This window comes from Lissotriton helveticus, chromosome 4_1 (assembly GCF_964261635.1).
Source record: "Lissotriton helveticus chromosome 4_1, aLisHel1.1, whole genome shotgun sequence".
Classification (NCBI taxonomy): Eukaryota; Metazoa; Chordata; class Amphibia; order Caudata; family Salamandridae; genus Lissotriton; species Lissotriton helveticus.
Genome location: NC_136063.1, coordinates 941346622 through 941360490, shown reverse-complemented (window position 1 = coordinate 941360490; position 13869 = coordinate 941346622). Strand labels below are relative to the sequence as shown.

Below are 13869 nucleotides of genomic sequence, written 5' to 3'. Positions count from 1 at the left end.
TATAAGTAGTGGACCTTAAACCCCAGAACTTTAAATCACCTCTGGACTTAAGAGGAACCTTTGCCAAGGAGAAGATACTGACCGGTGTGAGGAAGAGTACTGTCCCTTTGCTGTGTGTTGTGTGGGGTTGGCCTACAGTGGCTGCTTCGGCCAAGAAAAAAACAAAGATAGAACTTTGCTGTTAACCTGCATGAAGAAGAGTCTCCGTGGGATTGTGTGTGCTGGTCTCATATTCTGAAGTCTTAGGGCCACAAAGAATTCACCCCAGCTCCGCTGAACTCTATTGCTGAGAGTTCTGACCTGCCAGGAGGTGCCTATTCCAGTTTTGGGACTCTGGAGGTTGTTCTTGCTGTTGGGTGCTGAAAGCAACTTGAAAGAAACAAGAAAACCTGTCTCCGACGCCGTCAGTGAAGCCGCAGTGATGCTGCAACCTGCACCAAGGCCAGGCGCACCGCACGTGAAGTTCACGACGCACCGAAGGGCCTGCACCGCATCTCTGACATCATTCGTCACCTGCGGACGCCTGAGTTACGACGATTCACCGCCGACACAACCGACTTCCCCTGTCCTGGACTCGACTTGTCGCCTCCTCAGCACCGACGCCTGACCTCCATGATGCCGTGGATTGTCATAGACTTTGTTTCCCAGGTACTGTTTATTTGGGGTTCTGTGTGACTCCGTGTTCGATGACGCACTCCTCATGGTCAGTGCCGTACTTTGGATTTATTGCTGTCACGATATCACAATAGCCCCAGGTGGAGCTATTTATTTTCTATAAGCTTTATTTTTGCAATAACTGTTCTAAAGTCATATTTTGTTACATGTAGGTTGGATTTTTGTCATTTTGGTCTCGTTGCGTTTATCTAAAGATACTTTATTTTTCTAAACTGGTGTGGTGTCCATGTGTGATGTTATCACAGTATTACTGTGTGTTTTGAGTACAAATATTTACACATTGCTTTGGGATAAGCTTCTCTTCTCGTGCCAAGCTACCAAGGGGGCGAGCCGGGATTATCCAAAGTGTGTATACCCCTTACCTTGACTAGAAGTAAGGGTCCCTACTTGGACAAAGTTACCTACCTCTGCCAACTAGAGACCACCATGTCAGCATAACATACAGGTTTAGCTCAAACTAAAATATCATAATTACTATACTTTGAAATGTTTCCTTAATAAATCTGAAGGTTGGCTGTTGCTATGAAATATATATTTTGAAAGAGACGTGTGTCCGCTAGTATGTTTGTCATGTATTACTAGCCCCCATATAGATTTATGAAAACTTTCAAAGCCACTCTGCATAGTTTTGAGGGCAAATCGCTGTGTCACCTCACTCTACAACTTGGAGGCATTCCAATGGCACTGCTGCGGGTTGTCCCATGCAAAACCCATGGAATTTGGCGCTGCCCCAGATCTACAGAGTGATGCAAAGTTAGGGAAGCGTAAAATCTGAACTTCTCCCGAGATGAGGCAGAATGGGGAGAAATATGTTAATTTCTTCAAATTTATTTCCTCTTTCCAAGTGTGCTGCACTTTGCAGCACAGCTAGAAAGAGGAAAATGTCTCGTAGGATTGTTTTTGAGCAGGAAGGTGCTCCTCCTTCCTGCAAAAAAACAATCCTGCCTGCAACAGAGGCACCATTGCACCATGGTGCAGAGGTGCCTACGCTGGCGTTAGACTGCCAAAATGGCACCAGCACAGGCAGAAAGTACAAAAATACACCATATTGCTTAATTATGTTAAATTCATGCCCTTTTACTTTGTTGTAGGGCAATGCAGCAAGGTGCCTTACTGCACTGCCCTATGCCAAAATGCCATAAATGAGGCCTTGAGTCTTTATCTTTTTGTGACCTGGGAACACCCCCATCAAAATGCACAACTGCTGCTGTTTTGGTCTTCAATTTGCCCCACATGCTTTTAGAACACATTACCCTAACTCATATTTCTTAGAGTGCCTCTGTACGGTGTTCTCATTCATGACTCTGCATATTGATATCGGCTAATCGGGCTGCATGTCGGCTTCTCATCAGACATCATTTTGTGTACTTGTCTTGCGGAATTTCACTTAATTATGCAAAAGAGATTCATGTGATTTCACGTACCGCTAGGGGACTAGATTCACATACTGTGCCTGTATGAATCACTAGTATGTCGACCAAAGCTCCCTTTAGTACAAGGCGGATGGTCACCACCAAGTAGATGCAATTTTCAGCCTAGCAGCAACATACTTCTGGGGATAAGTCCAAATTAAGACACATTAATTGGGAAAATCTTTTACTTAAAGCCAGCTTCAGTATATTGTGGGTGTGACTCCTTTGGAAGGATGAGCGGCAATATTCCTTACCGACTTTGATCCTGAGTTTAAAGATAAATGATCTGCATATCCCTTCAGTTAATAGTCTGGGAACAATATATGTGAGCAACTGGAAAAAAACTGAGAGGGGACAGAAACACATGAGGGAAGTATATCTAATCTTGGTCTAACCTGCCCACGAGAACCTTTGAAAGACAGATAATTGCCAAGACAGAGGACACAAAAATGTTGAAATAAATGCAAAGAATCGGAACTGACCTCAAAATTTGCTCAGTGGGGAATGAATACAATTATGTGATCCTAACAATACTGTAATGTGCCAGAAAAAAAAATTCGTTTAGAACTCTAGATGTGGCAGTGATTTGTAAGAGTTGATAAAGAAGAATGGGTTGTCATGTATATTGAATTTCAGGGCACTTACATAGCCAAGATCTTTAATCTAAGGTCATATAGAATGGAGTGAAGCACTAGATTTTTGCTAAATCCCGTGTCATGTGTGGCTTGACCTGTCATAGCACCCCATTCATATCGGATGTTGCCAAATTAACACTTCCTCCAGAAATGTTGCTGAAAAACTAGAAATTTGAAATAGACAATAGTTTGCTGAATCCGTGAGACACAGATAAACTTCGTCCGTAGTGTTATCAATGTGGCCTGAAAGAAGTCGAAGACAATTCATGAGGTTAGTAACATATTTTATGTGGGGAAAAAATCACAACCAAAGTGAGAGCAGAGGGTATGAACCAGCTTTGATGGGCGTGGATGGCAGGGATCCCTACTGTAGCCACTGGAAGTCTGAAGGTTGTTGGATTGCTCAAATGTTAAAGGTAAACTGGGGAAGGCAACACTTGCTGGATGATTGCTATAACATTATTCTAAAAAGTGGTTAACCTCCAAAGGAAGAGCCCTGTGAGGCCCTTGCATAGGAATGAAAGGATTGGCAGAAAAGGCTTTATGGATGCAACAAGCTGATCAGCAATTCGAGCAAAGGTCCCTCTGTAACATATTCGCAATAGAGGACCGGGTGGGATGTTACTTTGTTGTAGTGAGCAATACAATAACTACAGCTGAATCCACATGAGGCAAGATCATATTAAAGGCCACCACTGCATTCTGCTGAAATGTTGGCTTCTCTGTTAATGTTATGAATACATTTTGCATTTCTAATTGTAAGTTCAAATGTTTCTCAATTGAGAACCTTGCATCTAATAAAAAAGTCTCCTTCAAAAAAACATCTTTTAAAATGTGTGATTACATTCAATATAAATAATTGGACCATCACATTAGGTGGAACTCCTTTATTGACAATACCATTTCCTCAATATTTCTAAATTTGCATATAAAAAACGATAATTTTATTTACAAAAAAATATGAAACAAACACAAATAAATACAGACTCTCGTTAATGCTTAGAAAACTCAGTCATGAATATGACTCCACAGTGGAAGCAATTTACCTTGAGCGAAGTTGACAAATAACAATGTAATATATGTTGAATGATCTCATAGTTGGAACATAATTTAATTCCTGATTTTCCCTAATGCCTTACTTTACACGGTAAATAGTGACAATACTCTGTAGATTAATGTGCAAGATCATTGGCATGCGAAATGTTACAATGACAACTATCAGAACAACTGTCAAACTGGCCTCTTTCTTATCATTTGGAAAGAAGCTTACTTTCACGGAGGCAATCAATGAATGACAAGGTTTGCAAGACTATTTTGCCAAAATGTATAATCTGTGAACATACCATCAAATTTTCAATCTATTGTTTCTACAAACATTTCTCAGCGTTCACACCGACGGGAGATCCACTCCAGATGTATCTGGTAAAAGGATTTATAGGATAACTTGTAAGTATCAGGGTATAATTTATTTGAATTATTCTCAAGTTGAAAATACCTTTATGTGTCCCAGCTTAGTCGTGTGGCATATCCATCTCATTGTGGACCTTGCTATGGGGCCTCACTGCTGCTGCTTTATTTTGTATGGGACTGGGTTCTGCAGTACGTGGTTACCTGGTTTAAATGTAGTATTTCTCTGCCTATTTCCCTCTTAGGTTATCTGACGATTCAGAAGTTTTTAATACATTATTTAGTCCTAAGGAAAGCTCGATTTCATAACAAGAAAAACCAAGCTATTCATTTCCACTTACGAAGTGAAATGATGTGAAAATTGTTTTTGGGCACATTAAAAAGAGGAAGAATCTGAAAGTATGTGGGTTCCTCGAAATTTTCTGTGATCATTCTGTTTTATTTTTTTTATGTCCCTTATAAATACTTGTTCACATGTACTGTTACCAAAGATCTAGGTCTGTAATCTATGTTGTAAATTTTATTTTCGAGGTGCAGAATTATAAGTATTTGTGATACAATTAAAATGATCCGTTAATTCTCGTGCAAGAGCATTTGCTTTTTAAACGTGCATTTGAGAATGAAATATTGGCTTAGATGTGGCTTCGTACTTACCACCGAATTATACAATTATCCAAAATAGATGACAAATCGGAATATTTTTTCCTGTAAAAATGTGAATTTCCCCATGTTAAAAAATACAAACACTTCTTTTGATAATGGAACCACCCTTCTACATATTTGTCAGGGCAATTTGGACGGATGTTTATATGGATTGCTTCTCCTAACCCCTTTAAACTACTTTAGTAACTCCCGTGTTTTTATAATTTGTTTTCTCCTATGCATTTGCTTCCTACCTGCCCACTATGTAGTAAACTGATCAGGGTTAGTGTGTTATGTTATTGCACTATTAGCAGAGAAATATGAACCAGTTAACTGCTTATGCTGCCCATGAATCCTTTAGTGAATTCCTGGCGTGCAGAAAGGGTTGCAGTTTAATCCATAAACACACATTTAAGACCGAAAATACCCCTGTTGATTGGCTCCAAAATGTTGCATAACAAAGCAGATCGTTTTTCTAAAAATCCTACATTTTTAACTACCTAGGTATGTATTCTTCCCATCTTATTTCAGTAGAAAACCAAACCGCAAAGTCTGGTATATGATTGTTTTCAATAAACGTTTCCCTGTTTCAAAAGACTTCAATTAAACATCCAATATGTAAAATATATATATATCTGGCAGCTTGTATAACATAGCCGTATATTCCAGTCTCAGAGTTTTTGTGACATTTCCAAACCACTTGTGGCTTATGGTGTCACCAGATCCTCTAACTGACCATCTTGGATGAAATTACATGGCTCTCTGAAATGTATCCTTCTCTCTCTCCCTTCCACCGCATCCCTGAACCCTACAAATCATATCTAATATTACTTTATTAGTGTTAAAACTTATCCTTAACATTCTCAGTCCCCATTCCGCAGCATCATATTAGCCCCACCGGCAACTTTATTGATATAGTAGCACTGCCATCAAATCAAAGAAATCAAAATATTGCTGATGCTTTTGAAATCTCCATATCCTCACTTTACCTTTGTAGCACCAATACAATTTCTACCACTTTGTAGTTTCACTTTACTCATTCCAGCACTTGAGCCAGACTTTTGAAATGAAGACTACATTTCACAGATCTGCCCATGAATGAATCTTTTTCGGGCATAAGCTAGTCACGTCCCTGTCCATCATCACTTTAACCAACACCTCACTTAACAGCCCTCCATTTAAGACCACCCCATAAATTTGCCCTCCTCATTTCACCTCCTAAAACAATATCTCATCTTCTTAGCCATAGCCATAATCTGTCATCTGATAGCTGGAGGGTATACAACAATGACTAATTGTTAGAAAAGTATGTGTTAGAACATGTCGTGAACCAACTTTATCAACAATTCTTCTGAACGCTGTGTAACAAGGTTTCTTTTTCTAATCAGCAACATGTTCTGCATCCTACCATATGTTACAACTATAGAAATGCAGCTTTCTTTATCCAGCTTAACCATTTTAAGTTATTTTATACACAATTCTACACTAGCAATAATTAGTACTTAAATGCAGTTATTCTATCACTAAAGCATACCATGTCTACTAAAAATGTTTTAGCTGGTCGCAACGTATCAAGTGGGTAAATTCCTTTCTGAATTAACCCCACCTCTGTATGAAGTCCCCCCAGTGTGTATTGGTATTTGTTAATCCATTCACACTATTTAAAGGCCTTTGTTTAGCAAGGTAATAAAAACAAAAGTCAGCAGCCCACCATGCACCAAATATAAAGAAAGAGTTCTCTTGATTCATTAAGTCATCCTAAATCTATGGAGGATTTAATTTCGAATATCTTTGAAAATGGTATAACACTAAGTCCCAATGTATTCGCTTGGTCTCCAAAAGATGTATACATGTGCACCTCACCATCCAAAGGAGAAAACAAAATTGTTAAGGTCAGACAACTACCACATGTCTATACTGCGAAACCTTGATTCTTTCCTTTCAGTGACAGAAGGTAATCATCTGTGCGATGATCATAAACTGACTAGGATATTGTACCTCAAAGTCCCTGAACGGGTCCTAAACATCTATATGTAATTAAAATCTCTAGAACACATTTATACAAATATTTAAGACGAATTATTGAGAGACATATGCCTATTTATTGCTGGGTGTCTGCTACTATCTGAGTAAATCAAATTTTGTTCTCCGTACACCTTCTTGCATATTTCTGTCATATCCAAACAAAAATAAGAATCAATCCTAGCTGTTGTACCACAGCCTCCCTTACTGCCCTTCTTGTGCTCATCATTATAGAAAACTGGCCATTAAGGCTACCCCTGTCAATGGTGGTCACCCCTTACTTGTCACAAGCTCTTAAATCACTGCCCAATGGGGCTCTTACATGTATTAAAGAAGTGAGTAAATCTGAACCAAAGGGTTTACAACCTCACACAGTGTAGTTTAACTGATTTATGCAACTCATAAAACCTTTGTAGGTTATGCCCGTAAACCTGCAATGTTCTGATAATTTTGCTCTTGCATGTAAGAATAGACCTGAGTATATTCTCACAAGTGTTCAAAATCAGAGGATGTGCAGCTGCATACCTCCAACAATATCGAGGTATATTTCCATTTTGTATCCAGCCCTAAAAAATGATTTACTCCTGTTTTTGAGAAAAGTAAATATTTAACCAGGGGAGGTAAGTGGTTTGTGAACAATCACAAGCCTTTAAGTTTGTGGGTGTGTCGAATCTTCTAGGCCGTCCAGCCTTGGAACACCCACTTCCCACATACATGAGTAGATTTACTTATGTGGAAGCCTCTGTGTGAGTAGCTCATTACATTATGCAATATTTTGATTCTCAATTTCCTTACAAATGTTCAGTACTTTGTGTTACAGCTGTATGGTTAAATAACTAGACATTAAAGAAGGTCAATGTGTTGGTTTCAGGGAAATTATTCTGTCTGTTTTAACAGAGTTAATCTACTGTAGTATTGTTAATACCCGTTTTTGGCTTTATCATCACCAGCCACTGGTCCCGTCATTTATGCAAGCTCCCATAATGCACGCATTGTCCATTTAGGTTATGTTTAAATGTAATTCTCCTTATACACAATTCTCCCGATTATTTAATAAAGAAAAAAGAGCCCTAACAAGATCTTACCTCACACAAAAAACATACAGCTAGAATTTATTTGAAAAAATGTTTCAGTGCACCGGGTTGGGAATGCTATATAAAATATCATAGTAACATTTATGTCTAACATTGATAATTGAAAAATAATTCCACTCTGGGGAGCTGGAGATAACTGAATGGGTTTTCTTTGCTTATACATGATCCTATTTCAACTGGCGAACTAGCTAGTATTTCAAATGTCATGTTTTAAAACAGTGAACACAAAGATTCTGTTGAAATTTGCTTGTGGCTTACTCTAGGGTTTAAGGAGTAAGCCAAGAGTAATCATGGTTTATTCTTGGATTAAACGACTAAGCAAGGGATGCTTGAAGGGTAATTCACACCTACGAATACACCAATCTTTATTAATCAGGCCCAGAGTGTTTTTTATGTACTGTACATCATATCAGATATATCCTGTAAATAACATGTTTTTACAATATACACTTCCACGTTGTTCTAGCGCTTTCTTTACCCTGTGGGGGGAAAAACAGAATTAGTGTATTTTGTCATTTGAACAAGTCACATTGTTGAATTTTTCTTTAAAAAAGAACGGTACATGCACATGAGTGGGACTCGCAAAGTGTTAACTAAAGCTGTGAAACAGACTTTATGCACTTCCTAATTGCTCGTCCTTGTTCTGACCATAAATGAAAATGGCTAAAGTTTACTTGAGATTCCTCCCTTTTCACCTCAGCCTAGACTTATAAAAGACATAGCCTGAAAAGATTGCTCAGCACTGCAAGGCATTACCAGACTGCAGGGGCCAGTGCTAGTGTTTCCCTAATGTGATGTGAACCAACAGTTAAAGCACCACCACAGATTGACACCAAACTACAAAATAGCCGCTTGTAAATTGCCTATTTCATAGTAGATGGTGAGTCCTCTTGTTGACATATGTTAGCTTGCCTAAAGTACCCTTCCGACGTTCCACAGGTCTCACTCAGAGGTCTGAAGGAAAAAGCACACAGGCATAATTCACAAATATACATACTCCTGTATATGTACCCTTTTTTGGATTACATTTAGGATTTTTAAATGATTGTTATGAAAATAAGCGAGCACTTCTATCTTGATGTTGTGGTAAATGTAAATTTCTGGAGTGGCCATATTCATAAGCTTTTACACATGTAGAAATATACATCCATGTATGTGTACGAATGTGTACATGTTTAGCAAAAGTGCTTTTGCAGCTGCTTGTTTTTTTACTTTATTTGTTTTAATGGCAAAATATTTTTAATACTTGGCAAACTGCTTTCACCACACCGACTGTAAGCTCTCAATATATACTACGGATAGGGATGGACTCCTACCCTTGAGGATAAGAAATCCAAGAATGTACGCTTAGTGGGGAATGAGCAATGAAACAGGTCTTAAATGTCTACAAGTTTATGGGTGTTTGAACCCTCCAATGCATTCTTGTTTCCAAAATGGCCATTTCCCATCCATGGCAGGAGACCAACTGCCATATAAATTACACTATGCTAGTTTACTATATCTGCAAATAAATCAATATATGGGGTGAATTCGTATTGTGCGGGTTTCAACCATGAACGTACACTCATAAAGTATGCTATTTGTCCACCTTAGTTGAAATTCAGGTACAAAAATGACTTAATGAATTGGCCATACTGCATCTACCTATGTGCCTCCATCCACTAAATAAACATGGGTCATAATGAAAGGAGGGCACTGCACACCTCGCCATGCCAGATGTTTTATAAGCAATGACCTCAGGGGTGGCCAGTTCAGGTAAGAGCTGTGAAGCGGACGGTGTCGACAGATGACAAAACAGGGAAAACAAAATAAATAAATAAATAAATAAGACCACTCACCATGCGCTCGCCCCATTGCCAAGTGGTTTTACTTATTTTTGAATTTTATTTTCCCCATTCCGTCGCCTGTCGATTTACCCCCCACCCACCGCCCCATCGCTCTTACCTGAACCGGCCACGCATGAATGACCTTGGTACTGTAGTCCTAAATACCTTTCTCAGGTTTGTACCCTTCAATAAGGATATGGTTTAACAAGCTTCACACCTAAGTGTAAAGTGTTTGAATTGAAGCTGGAGTAAACACAGAAAATACTTGAATAGCACGTGCTTTACGAATCCTATGTGACCCCACAATGGTAGAGACTATATTCTTCATAACACGTGGTGCACTGCCATTATGCATCCCACCAGTAGCGGTCGGCAGTAGGAGTTTCTGCAGGGCGGTGACGTGGAGAGGGGGAGGGGCAGGGTGGGGGTAGTAATCTATGGATTACGGAGCTTTACAGGTAAGTAAATATTTAAATAAATAAAACGAATTTGATGCTGTGCGCGCAACGAAATTTGTTTTTTTAATTTAAATGTTTACTTACCTGTAAAACTCCGTAATCCATACATTACTACCCCCCACCCTGCCCCTCCCCCTGCCCACGTCACCGCCCTGCAGAAACTCCTACTGGCAACCGCTACTGCATCCCGGGCCTGATTCACAAAGATAAACTTGCGCTTTGTGTATGTTTATGATTGTTTACTATTCACAAATGTATTACAAGAAGTGTCTTTATGAGTGTGGAGTCCCCGCATGTAAAAAGATAGGACTGTCCTATCTTTTTATGTGCAGAGACTATGCACTCGTAAAGATACTACTCGTAAATCCCTTTGTGAACAGCAAACAATCATAAACTTACGCAAAAGTGTACGTTTACCTTTGTGAATTAGGCCCAAGGTCTCCTGTCCTGATTGTTTCAACTACAAATTCTTGTTTTCAGGTGTCAATAGAAGCAGAAAAAGCCTATAAAACCCAGAATGCATTACACTATGACACAAATATCCAGGACTGGAAACAGTGTTTGTAATGCCCTGGAAGAAGGTGGTCATCATAGTGGAAATTGCATTTTCAGCTCAAAACAGGTTGCTTCTTACCTAACGCTTTTCAAACGAAACTGGAATTTTTCTGTTTGGAATCATCACTCCTGAAAACAGTGCTTTTACCGGCTCTTTATCTGTGGCGTGAATCTTGAAATTCTGAATCAGCTGATAAAAATACAAATAGGCAATATAATTGTACAGTTTATGATTTAAGATCAATAATTCAATATTTTTTCACTTCAAACGTTGCAAATAAAGATAGACGTTGGATTCATTTAATGTTTGAAGCCTCAACAGCGTCTGGATTTGCTGCCAAACAAAAGCTGATAGAAATTGATATTACCCACGGCTGACAACAATAGCCCTATATCCTAAAACCAGTGATTGCTAAATTGACAAATCAAAAAATTATACTGTCCCCCTTCAGTATTTTCTGGGCAGTTGCATTATTTCTTATTTGCATTGGTGAATCTATTATATCTAACCTTGAAACAAAAATCCTTTTATTTGTTTATATCATCCTGCAGAACTCTTCATTAATAATGAGTATTTTTTATAGCAAAATAAAACAAATCAGAACAAACACAGATAGGATGGACAACTGTTTTGAGAAATAGGGCACAAAATCGGCATAGGCAAGACCTATCCAGATTATATACCAGGAATCTCCAAACTCCAAGAATGGAATATGTAATACACAGAACAATTAAAAAAACATATTTCACAAAGGTATCAACATTATTCCAGAACAAAAAAGATCAAGTAAACTTAAAGGTTTAACAGAAATGAATGTCTGCTGCATTGCAATCAGTTGCATACTTTGGTGCCTTCACAATCCTTCAGCAAAAAGTTTCTACTTCAATCAATCAATCATTTGTAAAGCGCACTACATACCCGCGAGGGTCTAAAGGCGCTAGGGGGGCGGGGCCGCTAGTGATCGAACAGCCAGGTCTTGAGTACCCTCCTGAAGGTCAGCAGGTCTTGGGTCTGTCGTAGGCTCAATGGGAGGGTGTTCCTTGTCTTGGCAGCGAGGTGGGAGAAGGATCTCATGCCAGTGGTTGTTCTTCGGATGCGTGGGATGGTGGCGTGTGAGAGGTCAGCGGAGCGTAGCCAGGGGTTGGGGATGTAGAAGGAGAGCCGTCTGTTGAGGTAGGCTGAGCCGGTCTTGTGGAGTGCTTTGTGTGCGTGGATGAGGAGCTTGAAGGATATCCTCTTGTTGACGGGGAGCCAGTACAGGTTTCTCAAGTGGGGGGTGATGTGGCCGTTTCGTGGTACATTGAGGATCAGTTGTGCCGAGTCATTTGGATGCATTGTAGTTGTTTGATGAGCTTGGTCGGGGCTCCAGCGTAGAAGGCATTTCCATAGTCGAGTCTGCTGCTGAAAAGGGCCTGGGTGACTGTCTTTCTTGTATCTGTCGGGATCCATCTGTAGATCTTGCGGAGCATGCAGAGGGTGGAGACGGCGTTGACTTGATTGGTCATTGAGAGCGTTGAGTCGAGGATGATTCCCAGGTTGCGTGCGTGGTCGGTGGGTGTTGGGGCTGCTTTGGACACTCTGTGCCGAATTCATTGACTGCACCTTGTAGTACATTTTGTGGTACTATGAAACATACTGTGCTCTACAGTTCACATACGACAAACAATGTTTTATGCATCTGCTGTACCTGTACTTGTTTGAGGGGAGCTCTCCACATCCACTGTGGAGTCTCTGCACACTTATGTATACACTTTAGTATTACATGTTGATGGGACTGGAAGGAGTGGTTGGGAAAAGGGGCAGACTTACTGCAAAAGGGGATACGCTCAGGGAGATTTTAGAGGGGTTTAGGCAGGGTCAGGTAGGGGTTTAAGGAAGTAGTTCTGATGAAGCAAAGCTTCGCATATTTTGCGGCTTGCCGAAGTCAAGAACCTCGTTTATGTGTAATAAGGTAACAAAATGTATGTTTTACTAACATTTATTCTGTTTAGGCAAAGTTCCCGAAGCTTGCCTATGTGTATTTCTAATGAATTTAATCCGTGTCCTCTAATATGGCCGCCGCTTGTATTTTAGTTACTGCGCATGCGTCAGCCACACTCACGTGTCCTGACGCGTCTGCAGAAGTGGAGGGAAAGTTATGCGCATGCGTAATTCATAGCTGTGCTTATCATGTGGTACTGCTCGTGCCACTGCTCTTGTGCCCGTATCAATGTAGCTAACATTTAGATGCAATAAGTTTATTTCTTGATGATGAGTTAAAAGTACAAACCCTGTGATGTGTTTTCATAATGACATTATTATGTATTAATTTGTTTTCGCTTACTTTTCATGTACCGCGGGGAATGGGGGTCCAAACTGATTGGGAGCCATATTGACGGTCTCTTCTGCGCATGACCAGGGAGCATTGAAAAGTGGCCACTTTGGACAGTGGAACTCAGCCAGCTGGCAGCCACAGTCAAGATGCGCCTGGGAAAGCCACCTCTGCGCTACGAGAACGGCGAATGTTGCTCCTCATGTGTTACAATGTTAATTTCCTGCACAGTTCTCATGAGAACCCCAAACCTGCTAGGCGGTACCCAAATATGTTAATGAAGGCTTCAAATCGTGTATTGTGATTGGTGTGTTACCCAAATCCTACCTTAGGACCAATCGAAATTGAGGGATTCTGACACTTTGCAACATTGGGGGGTGGTACACTGTCCCCAAACTGTATATCTACCCTGGGTTCACCTAGTGAACCGTCCGACTTGTCTGGTTTAGCTGACCTGTCACTGACCCAACGCACTCAATAGGTGACTGAAGATACAGAGCGCTGCGGAGCACTCTGTCCGAATTTGACCATAGGCTAAGGTTCTACTGAACCTTAAAGTGCTGGCAAAGCACTTAGCTGGGAGTTCGCTGACCCAATCGGGGTCTTGATCGATAGCTGCAGAGCGGGTGGAGCGCAGGCGTTGCTTCCGAACTGTGGGTTCCGGTCCTGTCCTGAAGAGGGTCCTGTCCTGAGGGTTTGCTGTCCTGTCCTGAGGGTCCTGTCCTGATTCCTATTCCGAGGGTATCCTGTCCTGTCCTGGGTGTCCAATCTGCACCTGCCGTCCTTGAGGGGTATCCTTCCTTGAGGGTTTCCTGTCCTTAACTGACCCGT

The 13869-nt window shown here is 40.5% G+C and overlaps 1 protein-coding gene across 1 annotated transcript in view; it reads right to left on the bottom strand.

Moving 5' to 3' along the window:
* Positions 1–8264: 8264 nt before the first annotated feature.
* LOC144828094 (1,25-dihydroxyvitamin D(3) 24-hydroxylase, mitochondrial-like) overlaps positions 8265–13869 on the bottom strand; it is a 160881-nt gene continuing 155276 nt past the window's right edge. The window contains exons 13-14 of the mRNA XM_078686224.1: positions 10806–10916; positions 8265–8366 (exon numbers count right to left, since the gene is read on the bottom strand). Of these exons, the coding sequence (XP_078542350.1) occupies positions 10806–10916 (111 nt within the window). The 3' untranslated portion in view covers positions 8265–8366. The remainder of the gene's footprint in view (positions 8367–10805; positions 10917–13869) is intronic.